Below are 23,061 nucleotides of genomic sequence, written 5' to 3' on the forward strand. Positions count from 1 at the left end.
GTTGTATGAAACATGTTCAGGGTCCTAAATTAACTTTTTTCGGCAGGCGCCAACTGGCGACTGAAATTTTTTTTTTCGGTCGCCATATGGAAAAATGTGGTCGCCAAAAAGTGTCAATAAAATTTTTCCTTTGCAGCGCAACACAAACCAAAATTTTTGGTCGCCACGGACTTGCCGGCAAAATATTTGCAATCGATGTAATCAGGAATCAAACCAGTGCTGAAATCATCTTTTGACCACTTTGACAGATCTATATTTCCACCTTTTGACGCCCAGAGAATATCAAAATCTTCATCTAATTTCTTCGCGGACGTTCCGTCTCCACTTTGTAATAAATTACGGAAAGATTTCAGAACATCTTTGGACACCACATCGCCTGAATAAATATTCATGGCGAAAGAACGCATGGGGCCTCTTGCGCCCGCAATACGTATGTTATGGGAAACCGCTAAAAGAACATGGCGGCGAAGCTTCGCACTGATCGTAGCTGTAAAACATTGTGGTAGATTTATAATAACAGGGAAATCGGTTTTATACTTCAAAAGCAGCGGAAAGGTAAAAAGGAAGTGACCAATTGGCTGTTGGCTTTGAATTTTATTTTAATCGATTTGGCTGAAAATCAAAGTTATTGTTTGTGTAATTATCGTGGCATGAAATAGTTCATCGCCCGCTGGCGACCAGTTGTGAAATTCTGGTCGCCAGTGCAAAATTTTTAGTCGTATTGGCGACCAGGAAAGCGCAATTTTGGACCCTTATGTTATGACAATCTCCACTTGTTTGGGGATGAAACCATTGCGACTTGAGTTGTTTTCATATTTATCCCGTTTTTGTTTACAGTATGATAGATACGGTAATTCTTCCTCGTGTAATCTTCCATGCATTGGAGACTCCAAAAAAATCTGTGGAGGACCATGGGCGCTCTCTGTCTATAATACTGGTGAGGATTTCATTCGTTTACTTAAAATTAAAGAAACCATTTCAATGCCTGTTATAAGAAACGTTATGATGAGTGGTATGACATGCGCACCGATCGGCGGAATCTCTGCCATTATTGACTAATGACTGAATTTTACCTCTGCTCTTATACGATGCAAAAGCTCACATGAATGAGTTCAGTTTTTTTTTCTTTGAAAAATATTCGTTAAGGCGTCGCTCACTTTATGCGTAGCTCAGAAACAACAAACGAGCAATGAAGCGTTCTCTTTTTAAAGAAGGGTTTTTTAAATTACAAACTACACGAAGCAATATATCAAACAAGAAAGATCGTGTCTGACCCCATTTCCAACCACCGACAAGAGAGTTGAAAATACGACGCGTAGCGGAGTATTTTTGACGAACTTTGAGGTGCTTGGAAATGCGGTTTAACATGATTAATGTATCGGTCTTTCATGACTGATGTGTCTCTCTAATCTAAGCTAAAACTAAGGGAAAGTGGAGAAATAAAATCGCAAAAATCTGTTATATCGACTCAGCCAGGGATGTTTTTACCGTCAACGCGTTCCCACTGAGTGCTTTCCAGGTGCAGCGTCATATAATCTGTATTGCAATTTACTCTTTTTATACGTTTTATTGATTTGCTCCTCCTTAGATCCAGCAATAGTGCCCACTGCAATACCTGGACATGACCCAGTGACACAAAGTAAGTGTAACTGTTCTGCAGTTGAAGCTCTCTTAACGGACACTCTCGTAAGCGGACAGCTCTACTAACGACCACCTTCACAAAACCCCGTTTGCTCTCCCGGACAAACTCTGTATTTACTCTTTCCTGTAAGCGGACATTCTCATAAGCAGCCGCGGACACTTGGAGAGCTTACGATCTAGACTTTTCCTTTGTGTATCACTGCTTTTTGTTGCAGTGAGACTTAGTGTTGATGTTACGACTGGCTGCAATCATAATTTGTTCTTTTTAAAATCACTAAGCCTCGTCTGCAAGAGCAATTTTCATGTGACAATTTTTATTCGTTACATAAAAGCCAATACGCCAGCTTTTCAGCAAATGTATTTGTCACGTAAAAATTGGCTAATTTTCCTCATCTACTCGAGCAAAGAAAAATTGTCACATAACAATTGCTCGTGTAGACGAGGCATATGGGCCAGCCGTGGTACTACGGTATACGGTATCGTGTACATGCAGTTATCGTCACTATCGCGGCATTGCACAAGGCAATGAAACAAAAACAATAAATAAATAATGGGGTGGTGTTTTTGAATTCCCGGTGTTTATTGTAAGCTGGGCAAGCTCCCGTAAGCGGCCATCTTTCCCTTATAACTCTAGTGGCTGCTTACGAGAACTGTTTTTGTAAGCGGCCAGCTCCAGTTACAGACAGCTTTTTCGCGTCCCGTAGGTGTCTGCTTACGAGGGCTTCCTTTGTATCTACATAATGTACTATGAGCTTCTATCCAGGGTGTCCACGATATCGACATGGTATTGACACTCCACTTGGTTGTAATTTTTCAGGTTGCACAAGACGTTTTTATTTTGTTCTCCAGTGGCACTATAGAATCACTCAACAATTCTTTGGCGGCAATCACAGAACGGGTTGGATTACATCGCCAGATTTTCCAAACGACTATTCTCATAACACCGAGTGCATCTGGGTTTTAAAACTCTTGCCTGGGACGCGAGCAAAAGTCACTTTCAAATCTTTTCGAACTGGTGAGATTAAAGAAGCTTTGTCATGCTGAATGTACATAACTGCCTTCAACTTGCAAAATTACTCTCAAAATTTTTGTTCTCTAAGGTAGAAAGGTAAAAAATAAAAAGTAAAACTACGTCCCAAGCTAAACGAGAATGGCAGAGTAGTAAGATCGCTCGCCTCCCACCAATGTAACCCGGTTCGATTCCGACCCGTAGTCATATGTGGGTTGAGTTTGTTGTTGGTTCTCGCTTTGCTCCGAGGGTTTTTTTCCGGGTTCTCCGGTTTTCTTCCCTCCGCAAAAAACTAAAACTCCAATTACCGTTTCGACCAGGATATAGGACCTGCATGAAAACCAGCTAAGGCCGATGTGGCTTCCTCTCTAAGTATTGTAATTTCGTTATTTATTTTATTGCGAAGAAAGAGGCGTAATAACGGATTTTGAATGACATAACACCTTAGAGAATCAAGTTTCTTTTCCCCGCCAACATCAAGCTCCCTTTCGTTTGTGTTGTCCATGTCAAAGAGAGAAGTACTAAATCTGTCAACAAACGCAATCATTCTAAGTGACGTCTTCCTTTCATTGTGCACATCAATGAAGAACCATTTCACGGATTCATGCGTCGTATTTTATAAGGGAGTTCTAAACTTTCCCCATTCACTGATATGAGCTTAATTGTTTGTTCTTTTGTTAGAACGAAATCGCGACGAGGTGGAAATAAGGGATGGAGAGAAAGACTATTCTGTGCTTCTTACCCCTACTGGTGGACTGTCTGGTGATAATAACAACTACTCAGTCATGGCTTCCGGTAACGTGATGTGGATCAAATTTAACACCGACTTTTCAGTCTCCAAGAAGGGATTCAACCTCACATATGAAGCCGTTGGTGAGTAAATTAGTATTTTGCAAATAATGAATTTTAGGTAATCAGAATTTGACTTTGACTTGACTAAGGAGTGATTGAGAAAACGTAACCAGGAGACCTGCAAAAGTTTACGCAGTAAAGGAACATGCTGATGGGGCTGAGAGCGATTCACACATCAATGGCCAAAAGAGGATTAACAGAGGTGCAAAAATCAAGGGCCAGTAAAGGAGCACGATTAAGGGATCATTATTATATGGCTTGTTCTTGTAGCCGATATAACGCGCGTTCTGATTGGCTAATTGTAGGGCGTTATTCCTACGTAATGTCCAAGGGCCGATTACGGGCTTGCAAAAACAAAGCAAAAGCCATATAATAAACAACTTATTAGCCTCGAACGTTCGGTGTTAACGAGAAAATCTCAAACCTTGACCTTGCTGTATGCCGCAAGTTCTCGGTCTGAGATTTTCCCGTGGAAAGCCATAACTTTCTTATTTGGTTGTTTATCATTATTTGGTGTGGTGTCTTCACTATGTCTTGTAGTTACTTCATTACGTTGTGTGGTTTCTTCATTATGTGTTGTAGTTACTCCATTATGTTTTGTGGTTTCTTCATTATGTCTTGTAATGTAATCCTGACGTGATGCGTTTTTATCATGATGTTGTGTAATAACTTCATTACGTGGTGTGGTTTTATCGTGATGTATTGAGGTTGTTAAGTTATGTCTTGTGCTCTTGTCATGATGTAATGTGATTACGCTGTTATGTTGTCTGGTATCTTCACAATGTGGTTTGATCATTACGTGATGTGGTTTCGTCTTTATGTCTTCTTGACCTCACTTCCAATACAAAGCTCTCGTACCCAGGCTTTATTCGCTATCACGAACTGGTGAAACTGGTTTTTAGATGGGTCCCAGTTCCTTCTCTTCCCCGGTGTTAAAGACAACAAAATGGCGGGAACAAGCAACGACGTTTTGTCAACTATACTTGATAAGATGCACCTTGGGTATCTTTAATATTGAGAACTTCCAGCGTGAAAAGCTAACTGTCACGTGATCAAATATGTAAGCTATCTTCTGAAGAAATGGACCCTGAACATCATAGGTCCTTCGACGTAGACGGCCTTTCTTCCCATTTTCGACTCCTTCATGATCGACCCTATGAATGCTGTCACAGAGCCTCATCCTCTGAACGTTTATTCCCCGATCTGCCAGTATTTGCTTTAGCAGTCCTTCTTCACAAGAAGGATATTCCCTAGTTATTTCCTCTACAACTTCATCAAGCTGACTTTCTGTTTTTTTCTGTGAACTACAACTGACTGAGGCCGTAACAACCCATTCTTTGATAAACAGTACTTTCTGAAACAGAAAGTAACGACGCAATGTGCTTATCATTAAAGCCATCCTCCAGGTACCCCTCTAAAACTGACTTAGAAATTAAGTTTTCAGGAGCGCCGCAAACTTGTTTTCCTGGTTTTCTTGACGTTGGATTGCTACCGTAGTTTAAACACTCTAACCTTAAATTCATCATTGCGTTGCGATCGTTCACACCTAAAAGTTCCATTTCTTCAGAAGATAGCTTACGTATTTGATCTACAGTTACCTTTTCATGCTGGAAGTTCTCAATAAAATGACCAAGGTGCATCTTATCAAGTATAGTTGACAAAACGTCGTTGCTTGTTCCCGCCATTTTGTTGTCTTTAACACCGGGGAAGAGAAGGAACTGGGACCCATCTAAAAACCTGTTTCACCAGTTCGTGATAGCGAATAAAGCCTGGGTACGAGAGCTTTATATTGGAAGTGAGGTCAAGAAGACATAAAGACGAAACCACATCACGTAATGATCAAACCACATAGCGAAGATACCAGACAACATAACAGTGTAACCACATTACATCATGACAAGAGCACAAGACATAACTTAACAACCTCAGTACATCACGATAAAACCACACCACGTAATGAAGTTATTACACCACATCATGATAAAAACACATCACGTCAGGACTACATTACAAGACATAATGAAGAAACCACAAAACATAATGGAGTAACTACAACACATGATGAAGAAACCACACCAAATAATGATAAACAACCAAATAAAAAATTTATGGCTTTCCCTATTTTCCCGTTAAGACCTCACTCTCGGTTAATAAGTAGTTAATATATGCACCTAACTGAAACGCGAATGGGTAAAGTTTGCATCCAGCCAAGTGGTCTATATCGCCGAAGCTTATCCCGGTTTCCGTAAGTTTCCCAGAACTGTGAGAGTAAAGTGTCTTGCCTAAGAACACCACACAATGACCCTGTGCAGGGCTCTAACCAGGACCTCACCATGAGGAGTCCAGACACAATTAATTGTTTCAGTGATGTACAAAGAGAAAAAGAAAGAAATCAAGGGCCAATAGCGGTACATATTTTAAGTGTCAATTAAGGTACACAATGTAAGTGTCAAAAGACGTACATAATAAAGGAGTGAGTTAAAAGTTCATGTACATTGCTGCTACATCAGTCTAAGTTTCATTTTTTTCTCCACAGGTGCCCCGACTGTTGCTCCTCCAAGTACCTCGCCAGTAACAACAACTATTGCGCCATCTGAACTGCCTCTTTATCAGATGGTAGAAGGAGGTATGTCAAGAATTCTTTGTAGAAACAAAAAAAAATCATACCATCGTATTTTCTTTCTTTTGCACTGAAATGCACCATGCTGTTATCAATTTGTCATATACTGAATTATAATTTTTCCATATTTGTGTCGCAATGAATTTTACGAGCACTGTATTTACATACAACTGACCAATCCCAGTGCGCGTGCTATCTGAGAGTTAATCGCAATTAGTATCACCCAAATAGTGGGCTAATGCAAATCCTGCATTTTAATTGGCTACGCTACTAGAGGACTATCAGTAATAGTCCTGGAGTAGCGAAATTGGGGCAATTGAGCGTGACGCTTTCTTTCGTTTTATTCCCAAATAAACATTTCTTGAACTTGCATTTGCTAACTTTACTATTGTCTTTTCTATCCGACTAGTTGGGTGATACTAAAACAATTAGACCCTTCGCCCTCAAGAGCCACAGGTCAATAGCCCATTCGGCTTCGCCTAATGGGCTATTGACCCGTAGCCCTTGCGGGCTACGGGCTAATTGCTAATGAGCAGTGAAATCCCGCGTCAAATTTGTCTTCATGCGCAGTTCGCTGTGGTATTGTCTTAAAAAAGTGATTTTCCACGTCCTTTTGTTATCAAAGGATGCAACGGCAATGATGCTGTGAACACAACATATGGCTACTTTGACTGGTATCACAACACTGGTTTTGTTCAAAGCACCAACTACCCAGCAAACTACCTCAACAACCAGGACTGTCGATGGTTTATCAAGGTGGCACCCGGCTACCGGATCCATGTGACAGTAGATAAGGCCGACATCGCCTATGCAACGCATGTTGGGAGCCTGGGCGACAGTTTGCATGTGGATGACGGAAGATCTTTCAGAAGTTCCCATGATTACCTGCCGCCGTGGACTTTTTTGTCGGCCGGTTCTCTTGTACGTGTTCGTTTCGAAACAGACGCACATGACACTGGAAAGGGATTTTATCTCCGTTACGAAAGAGGTATTCTTGGAATTCTTTCATTTGTGCTAATTTCGTGCGCAATAGGTCATGCTTTAGGCATGTCAGATTCAGCGGAACTTTCCATCTTTTATCAACGAAGGTTATGTTATGTTTGCGTTTCTTATAATGCCTCATTTACACCAACCAAACTTGTTCAACTAAATCGGGTTTAGGTTTTTCCAAATTGTCGATTACGTTTTGCAGTCATTTCGAGAAGACAAATTTCAAACCACCTTGCTAACATAGTTTTTTTAAAAAAAGGGTTTTTCCTTGTTAAGTTGTGGGGTGTGCACGATATGTGCAACTAATGTTTAACCTTTTGTAGTTAAACCACCCTTTAACAGGTTTAACATGTAGGTATGAACGGGGTATTAGACACTGTACAACGTTACTGACAATTCACACACGTGCACAAATAACATTAATTCACGTAATGTATCGGAAAGGTGTTAATTCTAAGCTCTTGTTGTCAGGTATTTAATCGTGGTAGTAATATAGCCATATCTGTTGGTTTTGTATATATATAAATTATAATTATATTGTCAAGTAGTACCATTGCTCCGGCTCCTGGACGTCAAAAATAAAATTTTGTGTTGAACTGTTCCTAGCTGCTACAGTTCCATATTAATTCACCATAAAAGGGTTTTGCGTTGGCTAAGTAATTCGTGTATTCAAACTAAAACTGTGTTCTGGACTTGTTGCAGTTGGTAGCTTTACTTGTGAGCTCTTGTGCACTGTAGTTTAATAATAGTTTAATGGCCAAAACTTTGTGTGAAGCACTATTTTGTTTTAGTTCGCTGCTGTTCACTGGCAGACTGCAGTTAACTTAAACTTTGCCGCCTATAAGTAATGTGAAGAAGCCTAATTAGCAATCTTTGTTGACTTCCTTTCAGTAACAGTTTTCGTAACTGTCACTGGCACTCTCTTAAACTGTCTGTAGATTTCAGCTTCTTTCAATTTCTTAATCGTTGTTTCAGTAGTCGAGAAATGGTCGTTTCTGTATGAGAAAGCTAGCAATGTAGGTTCACCTGAGCCAATTTTAACCCATTTATTCATGTCCAGTCAATGTAACTGAAGAAAGTTCCACCGCACACACGCCTCGTTTGACGACCTCTGTACAAGTATCTGTTTCGAGTCCGCAGATGACGTCTACAGGTAAAGACATCGCTTTTACTGCATGACTTGCATGCGACCAATAGATTTACTTAGTGCATGCGTAGGCGACAGAGATGGAGAAATTTCGATGGAAGGGATAAGTGTATTGAAAAAGTTCTCATCTGTCGACAACCGTCGTTGTTAATTTACCCTATGAAGTTTTTTGTTCTTCATAAACCACTCTGTAGTGGATAAGTGTTTACGAAAATACCGGCGCTGTCCACTGGATAGCGTTATCTGATCGTGTCCATAGTTGTCAGAATGAAATATTAGATGATGAAATTGCAAAAAAAAAAAAAACATCAGGAATGGAACTTGTCGGGAGAAGCTGGTTGCCGTACGGATTTTAATAAAGCTGTGCTGTTCTAACCTATTAATACTTTGGCTGGCTGGGTTTTTTTTTTTTTACTAACAACTGATTAATATATTTACGCTTAGCCCATTTAATCCTGGCATCAACAAGTACATCGACTGTGGTAATATCAACAATCCAGGCATCGAGCCCTCCTGTCCGAGGTATACTTTAACAATCAGCTTAATATTCAGCTTACATGAAGCATTAACATAGAGGTGAGAAGTGATCGACTAATCGATTGAAAGAAGGAACTGATGAGTTACCTCGTCACTACTCGCGTGTACACGCGAGACGTGTTAAGCGCGCGAGTGTATGAGAGAGTTACTAACATTGTGGTGAAGGTTGTTTGAAATGAGTATGTTTTAGTCATTCCCCGCAAAGAAGGAAGGCTAAACAAAGCAAGGCTAAACTGAGCCATCTTACTGAGCGTTGACAAAATTAGCATTTGACATAGAATGAAATAAGAAACAAATTCGTCTGTGAAGAGTTAAACAGCCACTGAAGGTAAACCACCATAAAAAATTCTCTTTTTTGTTTTTGTTTTTGTTGTTCGTTTGGACGCGCTTCGCATGCGCAATTGGGAGGTCTAAAGACCAGCTAATATTTTCGTGATGCAGTGGGGTCAGCGGTAGACGGTTGCCAAAAATACATTCCGTCCCAGACTTCGCACGTGCTGGCAAAAGTTCAAGGTGGAAACAAAATTTAATTTGCCTGTCGTAGAACGTACGAAAAGGATTGCTAATTATTGTACTTAATTATGGCGAAAACAAATCGCTTCTTTGCTCTTTAAGAAAACGTGTAAAAGTAAGGAAACTTTGAATTTCTGTGTTCTTGTAATTTTAATGTCGTAATTAAAGAAAAGATTTCCTAAAAGGACAAGTTGCTCGATTGACATTTTCTTGAATCTTGTCGCTCGACCGTGCCGCTTTGCAAGTTGAAAACCCTTGTTGCTAGTATTACCACCTTTGTAACATCTTGAGTGAACAAGGATTGAAAAAACTTTAAGACATTGTCCCGCGGCAAGCTGAAAGAATATGTCACCCTTACAACTTAACCTTGATTAACAATGGCATTGAAAACAGAGCATCAGTTTAAAATATAAACAACCATTATTTCTCTATTTTTCGTTTCGCATCCGACGAAATTTGGTGCAAACAGCGCCAATTCACGAGACAGACAATAATACCACAACAATTACGTCATTGTCAGCGACCTTTATGACGTCATCTTCAGTCACTTTGACATCTACGGTAACAGCGACGCAAGTAACTGAAGATTCCGTCACAGGTAATAAATATGAACTAACATCCTTCGAAGGTAACGCGGCTGAGTTACTTGCTTTTTACTAGCTAACTGTGTTTTCAAGTATTACACGCGTTAAAAACTGTAATTATTATAAACTGTAAGTAACTACAACTCCCCTAAACGCAAACTCAACATGACGTAGCACTGTAGAGTCAGGCTCTGCAGATGACGATAATGATGATGATGATGATGTTCGAGAAAACCTCTGTCTTTGTTGTGATGATTGTTATTGTTGTTGTTGCACTTAGTTGTACTCATAAAAATTAGCGTAAAATGAACAAAACTTAAAACTAAACCTAAGTTAAATCAGCTCAATACTGCGTGCATAAACCAGTTAATACCTAAACTTAAGATTTCCCTTTACAATTTGTTGACTAAGCTCACACTTTAATAACAAATTCCAGATTCCTTTCTTAAAATTTTACGGAAATAGTCACGTTGCCGTTTTAAGGTTCCTTGCTTTGTTTCCTACAGTTGTCTGTAGGAATTTACTTTTAGCGATAATTGCTACTAACTACAGTTGTTACTACTTATAACGCCAGCCACTAAAGTATTAGCTGTAATAATAATGCATTGTCCCATATAACCCTAATTTTAACCTCTCCCCTCGTTTTTCTTGGAAATTGAATTCTTCCTAATGTAGCAACGGCTGTTTTAGTGGTATGAAAACATTGGCCACGTGCTGCGGGCAAACGAACCACGTGATGCAAAATGAACCCGCTCGCAGTCGGGCAGAACATTTTGAGAACTGGTTTTACTGCCTAGCGCCTTATGTCGTTGTGTATGGATGTGAAATGTTTAAAGCGTCTAATTTAGAGGTCTCATAGGAGTTTGAAATGATTGTAGTGTTGCGCGCAGCCCTTTGGGAAGAATTATTTCATTCTGATTACTGAGGAGTAAAAGATAAGGAATATATTTGTTACCCCTCTTTGCGAGAGACTTTCAAAGTATCAGTTTTTAAGTTGTCAGATGTTTTGCCTTTCTACCAAAAAAGAAACTTCGAAAACTCACTAAATCAAATGATTGGTGTTCTCGTAGTTTTAACAAGCAAACTGAGAATGTTATTAAAAAGCGTTATTATTATGAAGAATCTGGAGCTTGGGTCTCTTTTCTTTAACAGCGACTTGCAATCGCGCCTGTTTCGCGATTTTAATCTTTTTGTATTCGTTTAAAGTGTTAGAAAAGAAACTGACCTTCTAAGCGAGGATCCAGTAAAGCTGTATGTATATAGATTTAAAGTGTTAAGGTGATACTTAGCTGTATTTCATAGATCAGTCATCTTATAACTCATTTGTTTATCTCATTTCTAGTTTCCACCGAAGGACCAACCACACCTGGTGAGTGTCACGAAATGTGTTTGCCACAATTCCAATAATTAGCCTCTCAGCAGATGTTTGTGGGATCACCCATCGAACTTCCGGCACTGCTTTGGGTTGTCACGCAATGCTTCCGAGGAGAGACGTGACAAGCCAAAAGATTGGTTTAGACAATTGGCGGCGTTCAAAATACTGGCATTTAGGCAGATAGCGAGGCGAAGAAGACACATGCAAAGCTCAGTGTTGATATATCGAAAGTAAACATTGCCACAAGGATTGAGTTTTATTTTCAAAGAAATTTTGCGACATCTGATTTCCGTTCAAACATTACTGTATGTCCTGTATGTTCGCCTCTTTGGTTCAGGTTCCAGCATTTACAAACAAAAAAAGGATTACCACTTAAGTTACACTCATTTTGCCTTCTTTTTGTCAGCTGAAGAAAATACCCAGGCGCCTCGTAAAGGTAAAACTCTTATTCATCTGTCATTTTTATTGTTTAGACCTCTTTTAAGGTACAAACATTTACAGATCTGAATGAATTGTCGCTCGATTCGTCTGGGAAGTGTTGTATGTTGATCCAATAACTTTAAGGGGGCTTTAGCAGTGACGCCGAGGACGCCGGAAACCTTTTAAAAAATGTTTTATTTTTACTTGCGTATGTCGCAACTTTGTATACCTGTTCAGTGCACCTATCGGTCTAAAAACTTACCTCGGTTGAATATGTTATGACAGCGTTCAATTCCAAAAGGAGTTATGAAAAATTAGCCATTGTGCGTCAGGTTCTCCAAAATACGCCGAGCTTGGTCATTTCACGTTGTTGTTTTGTAGGTGGTGGTTAAGAAATGTACCAAGATTTAAAACGCACTTGCAGAACTATTTTTCTGCCCAGTGAATCTTTTGTTTGGTGCGTTGTCGTGGGCGTCGCCGTCGTGGTTTGCTAAAGCTCCCTACTACTGCGAAGAAGACGGAGGCCTTCCAGGGGTGTAGAAAAATGCGAGAAAGGTGTGCTGTTTTCGTGGGTGATTAATAAATTGCCCGGTGCTACCGCATAAAGTAGGCGAATTTATCTGACAACTAAGATTTGTAATCAAGCGACCAACAGTCTTTTTCACATAGATTTGTTTGTCAACACACGAGTTTTATGCTTCTAGTATTTGACTCAATATACGTTTGGCGCGCATTCTTCGCCTCTCTAGTAAAATACGGCCTTTCTCATCCTTTTTGTCGTTGCAGGAAATCCCGACAAGCAGAGTGGTTTGAGCGGAGGAGTGGTAGCCGGAATAGTAGTAGCACTGGTGTTGGTGTTGGTGGTGCTGGTGGTTCTTGTTTATCTGTTTCTTAAAAAGAAAAAGAAGGCTCATAACCAGGGAGGTAAGAACTCAGCGTATACTGTATAATGTGAGTACTCTAACAGTTTTTCGTTTGATTTCTTCGCGCGCGGGCCAGTGTAAGCAGCCTTGAGATAATCGTAAGGGTGGTTTTCTTGTGCTATCGAAGTAAAAAAAAGCCTGAGCAAGGCCTAACAGAGTCTGCAATAGCTGTCTTTGGCTGGTAAAACTCACGATTTACTTTTCTTTGGTTTGGATAAAACTAGTTGAAGTAGCTATTTTGCCAGTTACGCTCTGATACACGTTCATGGGAGAGTATTAAAATATAACTGTGCACTTTTTCTTGGCGTTTGGACTGCTAATTGTAAACTTTTGAAAAATGTGTCGTATTCCACCCTACGTGTTACTGTTATTTCGCTTTGAATTAGCTGATTCATTTTCGGCGTTGTCTTCCTCTCATTACCAGTCCGTCACGGATTCGTTAACGCAGCCTACGACAACCTAGATGCAATGAACATGACACCCGTGGAACGCACAGCTCAACCAGCCAATCGTAGCCAGGTACCTACACAACAAGTACCAAGCGAAGAGCCGGTAGCTTACTTCACAGGTATAAATTAACATAAGTAAAAATAAAATAAATTAAATTATTTAGAGAAGAAGCCACATCAGCCTTAGCTGGTTTTCACACGGGTCCTCTATCCTGGTCGAATTGGAATTTCGAGATGTTGGTTTTTGTGGAGGGAGGAAAACAGGAGAACCCGGAGTAAAACCTCGGTGCAAACCCTCGGTGCAAACCCTCGGTGCAAACCCTCGGTGCAAACCGTCGGAGCAATGCGAGAACTTACAGGAAACTCCATCCACTTATGTATGACGCTGGGTCTGAGAATTGAACCCGGGTCACTTTGGTGGGAGGCGAGCACTCTCACCATTGCGCCATCCCTGCTCCCCAGAATTTCATAATTGCCTTTAAATAAATACAGTCTATTCTGCTGTTTGTATCGCAACATTTGTTCGTTGTATTCGTTCATACCCAAGAGATTATCAAGGTAAGTACCTTGATAATCTCTTGTACATACCGTAATGATTCGATTCAGCGCCCTCTTTCCAATAAGCGCCTTCTTTATGTGAATGCATAATTCCTTCAAACGCATGATTTTGAACATTCGGTTGCTTCTCACAAAAAGAAATAAGCGCCCTGTCTCGAGTAAGCGCCCTCCCGTGAGGTACCAAAAGTAAATAAGCGCCCCGGGCTCTAAATGGAATCATTGCGGCAAAGCATATTTGCCGCGAGAGAGGTAGTTTTACCAGTTACGTCTTTCTGTTTCTACAGCTGCTCCTCCGCCATACAGTCAAACAGCTCCCGGGGGTGTTTATTTTGTACCATTCGCCGCTGGTCCAGGGGTAGCAATGGCCCCCATGGCGATGGATAATCCTGGGTACGCTTCACTGTACGCGGCGCCTCCGGCGTATGAATCCACGCCGCGTTCAGGAGCGAACCGGACTACTACAACGGGAATTGGGTCAGTGACCAGTCTGCGGGAAGCTGCCAAAGATGACGGGTAATTATGGCAAAATTATCTCGAAACTGAATAACAAGCACAGCGTTAAATTCGAAATGAAAATTTTAAAACATTACGCTGTCGAGGCACACGTTCTCCAGACAACGCAGAATTTGGTCATTTAACGTTGTTGTTTTCCGAGGACGGCAAGGAAATGAACCAAGAATTATAACGCACGTGCAGAGCCATTATTCTCCTCATTAAACCTTTTGTTTAGCGACGCCCCGGTTGCCGTTGTCGTTGTGGTTTTAACTTCCTGCTGAAAGTGAGTCTGAGCTGAGACCATTGATAAACCAAGCTCAACGCCGGCAACAGCTGTAGAAAATTCAGCGGAGGGAACTAGCATGTCAGGCTGTTTGGGTTATTCTGTTACATGCAAACTGGTCCTGGACCTCTTCAAACTGTAGAAAACACGAATAACTACTTGACCAACAGGCAGATTTCTCAACAGTTGAGTGACTAACGATAAAAAAATTGCTTTATCGATGACAAAGAGGGCATATTACTTTTGGCTGAGAATATTTTGTTTCTGACGGAGTTTTCGTTCCTTTCTTTTGCAGAACTTCAGCAGCAAACGGCAGTATTCCAGCAGGTGATTTAGTTATAAACATTACCGATATGTGAAAACCTTAAATAAAATGTTGATATTAAAAAGATACACTTACTTCTTTCGTTTTTTTATTTTGTTTATTTTTCGTTTTTTTATTTTGTTTGTTTTCTTTTGTTTCTGTTTGTTGTTGTTGATGTTGTTGTTTATACACTCACTCTGATGCATTTGATGACCTACATATTAGTCTCTTTAATCCACGAATATATTGTACAGATATGTCAATTTATCCCGATTTGACTTTGGCAGTTGCCTTTAGTTGTGAAAGTGAAATTTTAACACAAGTGTTGTGCGTTTAAATGTTAATTTATCAGCCGAATGTTTCTGTCTTATTATTTGTGATGCTACTCGGTGCTGGAACAAGTTCGTTTTCCGGCAAACTTCGTTTGAGGAGTGGGGGAGTTTCCGATTGTAATCATCCAATTAAAAACCAGCGTTTATTAGTCAATAGTCACGCCAGCATAGCGAAACTGTCATGCGACTTCAGTCACGGAAACCGCTAGCCCAGTCAGTTTTCGGAGACGGGCGTTCGCCATTAACTAGTACATGTTCCCCAACAGACGACAGCCTAGTCTTGACACGAACGTCATGGGATCGAGGTCGCCTTGCTCGTCTCCAACTGTTTGAGTTGTAACTCTTCTTTGCTTATATAGGCCAAAACTAAGCCGTGATTTCTATGCAGAAAGCACTCTTACCATTGACATCTCTGTATATTATCAAATAATTTTCTTAATCTATTCCTTTTTCAGCACCGCTTTCGAGAGCTGTCCTTCCTCCCATCCGGGGTATCCACGGGGCAGCCGAGCAACAGAAAAAAGAACTTCCCCAAGTGGAGGAAGCTGGTAAATTGAATTTGACAGCTGGTAGTGAACTTCTTTCAAGTTGAGTTAGACAGTCTTAGGCGTCAGTATTCCCGCTAATTGGGTGTGTTTTTATTATCCTCATTGTCTTGTGTGTTTGTTTTTTATTATTATTCCCAGGCCCTCTCCCCGATAAACCTCCACTGTCCGACCCTCTGACCGTTAACACGCCACCCGAGCCCTCAGCTCCCTCCAGGCCTCCATCAGCCAGTTCTCAGATTCGTGTCGTGTCGCCGGTCGCCTCAGTGGAAGATCAGTTTGACGAACCGATTCCATTCGAATTCCTTTGCCCAATCTCGAACAAGATCATGAAGGATCCTGTCAAAGCTGCCGATGGCTATAATTATGAACGCAGGGTTATTCGTCGCTGGTTCCGTAAGAAACGAAGCAGTCCGATGACAAACGAGACCTTGACGGATTTGGAAGTTCGGCCGAACGATGAGCTTCGAAACCGCATCGAACGTTTTGTGAGAGAACACTCTGAAGTGTAATATTTGAACGTGTTGGTGTGAAACGATGTTTTTTTCTTTTTATTTTGCTTATTTTTTTATCAATTTTTTGTCTTTATATACATATGTTTTGATGTTTTGGTGTGGCATTATCTCAAGATTGCTTTAAAACTTGTGTGCCATGACTGGTTAGTGCGTAGAAAGTTTCTTCTCATTCAGTCAACTTATTTTCTCATTTAACAAGTTAGGTCGCAGGCAACGTTGTTTTTGGCTTCATATTAACGGTCACGAAAGCTCTTTGCTATATATAACACCACTGTTGGAGTACAAAAAATGCAACATTCAGGGTTTACCGTGCAGTAATGTCGTTTAGTAAGATTATGCTATGGTTAGTATCGCGAGAGAGGGAAGTGGCTGCGGAAAATTAATGTATTGCTATGTAGAACGAGGTAATGGCTCGCAAGTATTTAAGGATGTTGGCGTCGGTTAAGTAATTTTATTTTAGGTCATTGTTTCGCTTTCAGTTTTATACATAAGTTATTACATTTATAAAACAACTTAGTTATGTTAGTTCTAAAACAGATTAATATGTTGCCGTTGCAGTCTGAAACACTTACCCGTGATTTGCTAAACTTCGCTATTGCACCACTGTAGGTTCGTTTTTTATGTGTTACAGTTAGTGACGGAATAATGGTGTTAGAATTGAAAACTAAGCCCTTCAGTGACATGATTGTGAAGAAACTATAACCTTTTCAGTTTAAAAGATATACGATGGAAAAAAAAGTCTTTATACTGTGTTTTAAAATAATTTCACCTTGTATTGAGCAGGTTTAAGCCGAAAGTTTGCTGAAATGATCAAATTGAGTCAGGGAAAATTGAAACAATTTAACACGGCTGATTTAATACTATTAAAGGATGGAAAAAAACATTTGGGGTCACTGTGATCTCAATGATGTTTTCCCTTAATGAAAAAGGAAAATCTGTTGAAAACTTAGTAGTCTTAATGTGCAGAAAGGAAGGCTGTGAGATGAGGCCAGAAGCCGGCCGCTACTAGATCTGACATTTTGTATTTCAGTATTTGGTCAGGGAAATCTTATTTTTATCGGGAAAAGTCAGGGAATTTTGAAAAGTGATCCCTGTGGCAACCATGTTAACACGTTCAGGTACTGACTAGTTTAAAATAGTTTCATTAAAATTTAAATTTCATTCACTTAGTTGTACGAATGTAAGTAGAAGTATTTTTTCCTCGCGGACATCATAAACCAGAATGTAACGTATTTTGTTTAGAAAAATCTAGAAGCGGTTCAGGTTGATTATTGAGGAAAAGAGATGAAGCTTATGAAGTTCCGGATTTCGCAAATATTTTGCGAGATTCCATGTACTGCAAAGCTTTGCTCTGTAAAGAGGCCGTAAAACACTCAAAATACCGCTAGCTTCACAACTGTATGTTTATGTCATGTAAACAAAGTGAATTGTATTCTCTAAGTTATTTGTGAACAGCGTAATGTTTGTATGTTTGACGTTTTTTATAGCCAAAGGCATTATTTGTCTCTTGTAATGAACACTATATCGAGGCTTCTCTAATTAAGTGAGTAATCTTAACTCTTTCTGATTCGCCAATTTGTTGCTTAGCAATGACGTCATCAGTTTTTACACGTGGACGTATATAGATAGTGTTAGCGGCACATTCCCGCCAGTAGTTCAAGTTTCAGTTATCGTGCGTGCACAGTACGTGTTTTCAAGTAAATTAAGTTTTAAGCTACCCTTGACTATTTAGAGTGCAAGCGGGAACCGATGTGTAAGTACAAACTATTTTCTATGCTTGCTTTTTAGTATAAGTTTCAAGTTTTGACGTTTTTTAACCTTAAGTACCTTTAGTCTCGGTTTTTTTTATACAACAGCCTATTGTACTAAGTCCAACACGTGGCAGAGCCCCAGTTTTCAAAGTTTTTATTTCATCTTGTTTTTAGCGATAGATCTTTATAGTTCACACTCCCCCTAGCTTAGGTTTCTATTTAGCAACTTTCGTATAAGAATCTCTGGTAATTCAGTTAAGTCCTTTCCTTGCTAGTAAATTCCCACATCGCTTTCAGAGGCGCTCACGCAAGCACGTTTTTATCGCATCGTACAATTGTATTGCTTTCAAGTTTTTAGAGTGTTATCATTTATTGTATTAGGACAGTTAGCAGTATGCGTGTCTGCTTGGGATCACTGATGATTTTAATTGTATCTTTACTGAGAAGTTTGACTTGAAGTATTGTCATATCGCAGTTATGATTGGAATGTTTGCTATTATTGTTTCGTGACTCTTGTCATCTTGTAATCTTCTATTATCTAGTAATTAGTTATATTCATTACATTATATTTCAGTTTACGTTCGATTATCGTCAATTAAATCACCGTCAATCACAGCTGATTTTCCGTGATCTCAGGCTTTATTCGATTAGTAAAGCATCTCCCACACACGCTAGTCTCATCGCGACAAGTTGTCTAGCAAGTGACAATTCAGCCTTTCAACAGTCGCTGTGAACCTGACGTTACACCTCTAGTCGTAGTAGTAGCAGTAGCAGTAGCAGTAGCAGCAGCAGCAGTAGCAGCAGCAGCAGCAGCAGCAGCTGCAGCAGCTGCAGCAGCAGCAGAGTGTCCTACTTTCGTTTTACAAATGACTGGATGTCTCTCCCAGTATTTTTAAGAAAGCCAATGCCATGCACAATTTTTAAGAAAAACCTTGTAAGGTTCTTAATGGACAAACATTTTTAGAAAAAATAACAGTAGGTAGTTTTGGCAGTTTTAGTAGTTTTAATTATTATATATTTTATATTTTAGATCTGTGATACTTGTACTTCTTATTTTAGATTTTGACACTTTTTATTTTATAGAGGACCTCCCTGAAAACCACGTATTTACGTGACGGGCGCTTCCTCTTTAAAGATTGTTTTTATTATTATTATTATTATTATTATTATTATTATTATTATTATTATTATTATTATTATTATTATTATTAGCAGCAGCAGCAGCAGCAGCATCCGTCGTCGTCGTCGTCGTCGTAGCAGTCGTCGTAGTAGCAGCAACAGCAGCAGCAGTAGTATACTTTATTTACCCTGGGATTGTAGAGTAGCTTTAACAGCTAATGTCTCCGAGCATTTCAACAGCACAATGGGCAAAGACCAGACCACAACACCGGGAACTTCGTGCCCTGCTCTTTAAAATGAGTGTGTGGGTTCTTTAACGTCCCCTGCTGACCATAACAGTGAAGATGCAGAAGACGGGGCCTATGACCATTGTGATTTTCTTTCTTTTTGACAATCTCATATCCAGTGCCCGCTCGTTTTCGGTTAGCCGAGCGCCCGACGCACTGACTTACAGAAAGTCCTGGTTCCGAATTGATTGTGCGCGTTGCGTTCAGAGCGGAAAAACGCAATAAGCATGCGCGAGTTTTGGCTTCGCATCAGAGGCTCCAAGTTTGAAAAAATGGCGGAAATTTCGTTGATCGTGTAAACCAAAACAGTTAAGAACTTTATACGCTTTCCCAATTTTCCCAGTAAGCAGCAACATTTTAACCTCACTAATGAAAAGGTGGTGTATTGTTTTCGTGGGGAATCGTTTTTTTTTTTTTTTCGGACAAAATTAACCTAGGGAAGGTTTCCGAACCCTTTATTTATCCACGGTATAAAAGAATTTTCGTTGCGAAGACACATTTTATCCACAAATACTCTTTACGTATTGCATCCATATAAGCAAACCACTGAATATGTAATCAAGAGAGCCTTTCAGCGGGTATGGAGAGACTTGTTTTCTTAACAGTGAAATACCGAAAAAAAATTTCATGCTTGCCCAAGTATGAAAAATTCAACCGAACGACATTCTCGCGTACCTTATTACAGTCCGCCGTTCTTTCCACCATTGCAGCTCGCATTATTACCTGAGACCGCAAGTAGGGCTAGGGATGCGCAGAAAGCTGCGCAGTACGTTTTTCCGTTCTGGACGCGTTACGTTCAAGTTCAATAACGGTTTCTGAACTTGTGTAAGGAGCGTAACCCGCTGCCACTAAATCTGGCTCAGACTGTTCCCAGATAATGGAACATAATAAAATTCAGCTTGGCAATGAGGCTTAGAGGACACAAACAAAGGAAATTGAATGAGCATGTTTATTCATTTCTTTTGTTTCTGTCCTTTTGGCCTCACTATCAAACTGAATTTTAATATATCGAAACTGACCTATTGTTACTAACATAAAGAATAACGCCCTTTGGGGACGAACTTTCGACAAGTAAAAATGCTTCAAATGAACGTGTTGTTTTATGATTTGTCTCATTCTTCCTCAGTCCTAACCTGCTGGTTGATTAGTATTTATTCTGAGATTTTATCATTCTTTTAGATAATTTTGTCCCTGGCCAAAGAAGATGGAAGCGAAAGTTTGACAGTGTAATAACGCTGAATCGAAATCTCGATCAATAGCCCTTATGCGTGATGACATCAGACAAGCAAAATCACCACCACGCCACGGTTTGAGAATGCAAATTTTAAATTTTATATCATGAACTAATTCTCAAAGCAGCGAAGGTGAAAAGAATACCCACTTGAAAACATCACAAAGGCGAAGGCGGTTTGAGACAATGTCGCGCAAACGAGGTTTAGGGGTAAATTTTGAGCGTGTTACGTAATCGTGCATAAAACCTATTGCGCCTGGGTTTCAGAATGAACGGCCTGTTGTTACAATTAAACAAAGAGTCACCACGAATTGTCGGGAATGAATGTGTTAAAACAATGACGCTTTCTTTTATAGAGGGAAGAACTTTAATTGCATTTAAAGCTTTGTTCAAGAGAGCATGAAATCTAATATATTTATTTACATTCATATATCAAGAAGATCCAGAGCCGATAATAATTATAAGCTGCCGCCTAATATCATGAATTAATTATCACTTCTTTATTATTGTTATCATTTTTTGGCCAATTGTAGAATAACCCAGTATAAACTATTTTAATTCAATTTTCAGACGGCAAATATGTCGCAGGACAAAAATTGCAAGAAACTGAATATGTACAACAAAATTTTCATTTCAGACCATTAAAAATCTCTCGCATATTTTGACACTGTTTTAGTGTAATTTCAATGTTCGGGTAAGAATTTATACCACAAAATTTTTCCACTGTCCTCCACAAAGCGACAGTAGCTGTCAGTGTTCCATAGCGCTTTCCAGAAAGGAGTGTTGTCATAATTGTAGTAATCTCCCAGGACCGGTTTAATCGCTTCAGTGGCCTCGGCGATGTGGTAGTGAGGCATGTAAGAGAACAGATGATGAGCGACATGACAGTCTGTAAGGTGATGGAAGACATGGTTGAGCACACCGTAATCTCGATCGATAGTGCACAGAGCCCCTTTAAGCCAGGTCCATTCTTCGTCAGCGTAGTGCGGTACTTTGACATCTGAGTGCTGCAGATAAGTAACTATTACCAACCACATATTGACGTTACACAGCGGAATCACGTACAGGAACACCAACCAAGCAAATGAGTAGACGTTGGCGCTGAGATAGTATAGGACGCCAATCCACACCAGCAATGCAACATCGCTTAAAATCACATCCCAGAAATCATTGGGCGAGAAAATCGGAGCATACGGGTTAAAATGATTCGGTCGCAATCGGTGCTCCTTGTAAGGCCTGCCTCGTGCGTTGAAGAACAAATATGCCGGCCAACCGATTGATAAGTATTTAACGAGGTGAAGAATCCTGAAGAAAATATTTGGAAATTCTAAATCGTTTTCCGACTTGAGAAGGCTTCTAGTGTTCGGGACAAACGCTTGATCGCCGTCCATTCGGTTAGTGTTTCGGTGGTGTTTGGCGTGTGTAATTTGCCATGAATGATAAGGCACAAACAGCGTAGTGTGTAAGACCAAACCGATGATATCACAGAGGCGCTTGCTGTTACAGAAAGAGTAGTGGCCACATTCATGTGCAATTATCCACACGCTGAAACCAACACAACCTTGACAAATCCAATACAGAGGCCAGAAAACGGCGTACACGTAAAGCGGCAACGACGCGTTAAACACCCAAAACGCGAAGGCGTACAGGAGAAAAACGCCTGTCAGATCCAACAGCAAATACGCCATTGAGGTGAGAAGAGACCGTTCGAAGCAATGTGGCGGAACAGCATCTTTTAAATCTTTTAACGTAAAAGGAGGATTTTCAGTCGGCATCCTAGAGTCGGTGATATTTGTAGCAGGTTTACCGTCTTCGGCTGTCGGTGAATCATCCTTGGTACGTTTTCTGGTTGAATTTTCCATCCTGATGCCTGAAAGTATTTTAGTGAATTTCAAATATATCCAGAATGGAACAATTTAGGCAGCTCTCTTATTAATGAGTGTAAGTCAAAAAAAGGCTTGATACCTTGATTGATTGTTGTGCATGTTTGTTTGTCTCGCGTGGTATATTTTCCCGCACGAACGAATCAGCGACGTGAAAACCTACAAACGAGAGTTAATAACCTGAATTATTCACCGCACACCTGTTTTGAAATTAATAAATAAATCAGTGTAAATGGCGGGTGGTTATTTCGCTTGAACCGCAATATAAAAGGCGAAAATCCCTCGCGTTTATGAGATTATATTCTTCGCAATGACTTGAATTCGACACAAATTAAACCCAAGTGTTTTAATTTATTATAATCTCACGAGTAATTCTAGACTGAACAATTGCGAAGAGCAGAGCAGCACCAAGACTTAAATGGCAGCATTAATCGGTTTGTATTTAATAATTACTTACCAATTTTCCTTCAAAGAAAAGGAATTTCTCCATAACATCGTAATGTGGTGAATATCAAATCATCTTTCCTTATTTTTGGTTGCTAAGAAACCATAGTGACGTCAGGCGTAAACCGCGCGCAGCAGCGGGCTTTAGCTCGTCGTAACAATTCATTTGACCTTCGCTGAATATACCAGCCAGCCACAAAGTTTTCGACCACGCGAATTAATCACCTCTCAAAGCAATTAACTTTCTTTCGCTA

At 40.0% G+C, this 23,061-nt stretch overlaps 2 protein-coding genes across 4 annotated transcripts in view; one reads left to right on the forward strand and one right to left on the reverse strand.

The window, feature by feature from the left end:
* LOC145500445 (scavenger receptor cysteine-rich domain-containing protein DMBT1-like) overlaps window positions 1–18,462 on the forward strand; it is a 40,592-nt gene extending 22,130 nt beyond the window's left edge. For 2 of the 3 annotated variants that reach the window (XM_081479960.1, XM_081479959.1), the window contains 15 exons: window positions 838–937; window positions 1,589–1,639; window positions 2,459–2,656; window positions 3,332–3,523; window positions 6,039–6,128; window positions 6,748–7,110; window positions 8,173–8,265; window positions 11,236–11,262; window positions 11,675–11,704; window positions 12,475–12,612; window positions 13,036–13,179; window positions 13,903–14,131; window positions 14,692–14,723; window positions 15,488–15,580; window positions 15,719–18,462. In XM_081479960.1, coding sequence (XP_081336086.1) covers window positions 838–937; window positions 1,589–1,639; window positions 2,459–2,656; window positions 3,332–3,523; window positions 6,039–6,128; window positions 6,748–7,110; window positions 8,173–8,265; window positions 11,236–11,262; window positions 11,675–11,704; window positions 12,475–12,612; window positions 13,036–13,179; window positions 13,903–14,131; window positions 14,692–14,723; window positions 15,488–15,580; window positions 15,719–16,089 — 2,151 coding nt within the window. In that variant the 3' untranslated portion in view covers window positions 16,090–18,462. The remainder of the gene's footprint in view (window positions 1–837; window positions 938–1,588; window positions 1,640–2,458; window positions 2,657–3,331; window positions 3,524–6,038; window positions 6,129–6,747; window positions 7,111–8,172; window positions 8,266–11,235; window positions 11,263–11,674; window positions 11,705–12,474; window positions 12,613–13,035; window positions 13,180–13,902; window positions 14,132–14,691; window positions 14,724–15,487; window positions 15,581–15,718) is intronic. The other variant, XM_081479961.1, reaches the window with a different exon arrangement.
* Window positions 18,463–19,017: 555 nt separating this feature from the next.
* LOC145500446 (uncharacterized) lies at window positions 19,018–22,348 on the reverse strand. Its single transcript, XM_081479962.1, has one exon. The coding sequence runs from the start codon at window positions 22,340–22,342 to the stop codon at window positions 21,164–21,166; it is 1,179 nt and encodes a 392-aa protein (XP_081336088.1). The 5' UTR covers window positions 22,343–22,348; the 3' UTR covers window positions 19,018–21,163.
* Between the last annotated feature and the right edge of the window lie 713 nt (window positions 22,349–23,061).

Source organism: Orbicella franksi, chromosome 10 (genome assembly GCF_964199315.1).
Source record: "Orbicella franksi chromosome 10, jaOrbFran1.1, whole genome shotgun sequence".
NCBI lineage: Eukaryota > Metazoa > Cnidaria > Anthozoa > Scleractinia > Merulinidae > Orbicella > Orbicella franksi.

Coding starts and splice junctions, on each gene's coding strand:
- LOC145500446 (XM_081479962.1), bottom strand. CDS start 22,342: ATGGAAAATTCAACCAGAAAACGTACCAAGGATGATTCACCGACAGCC.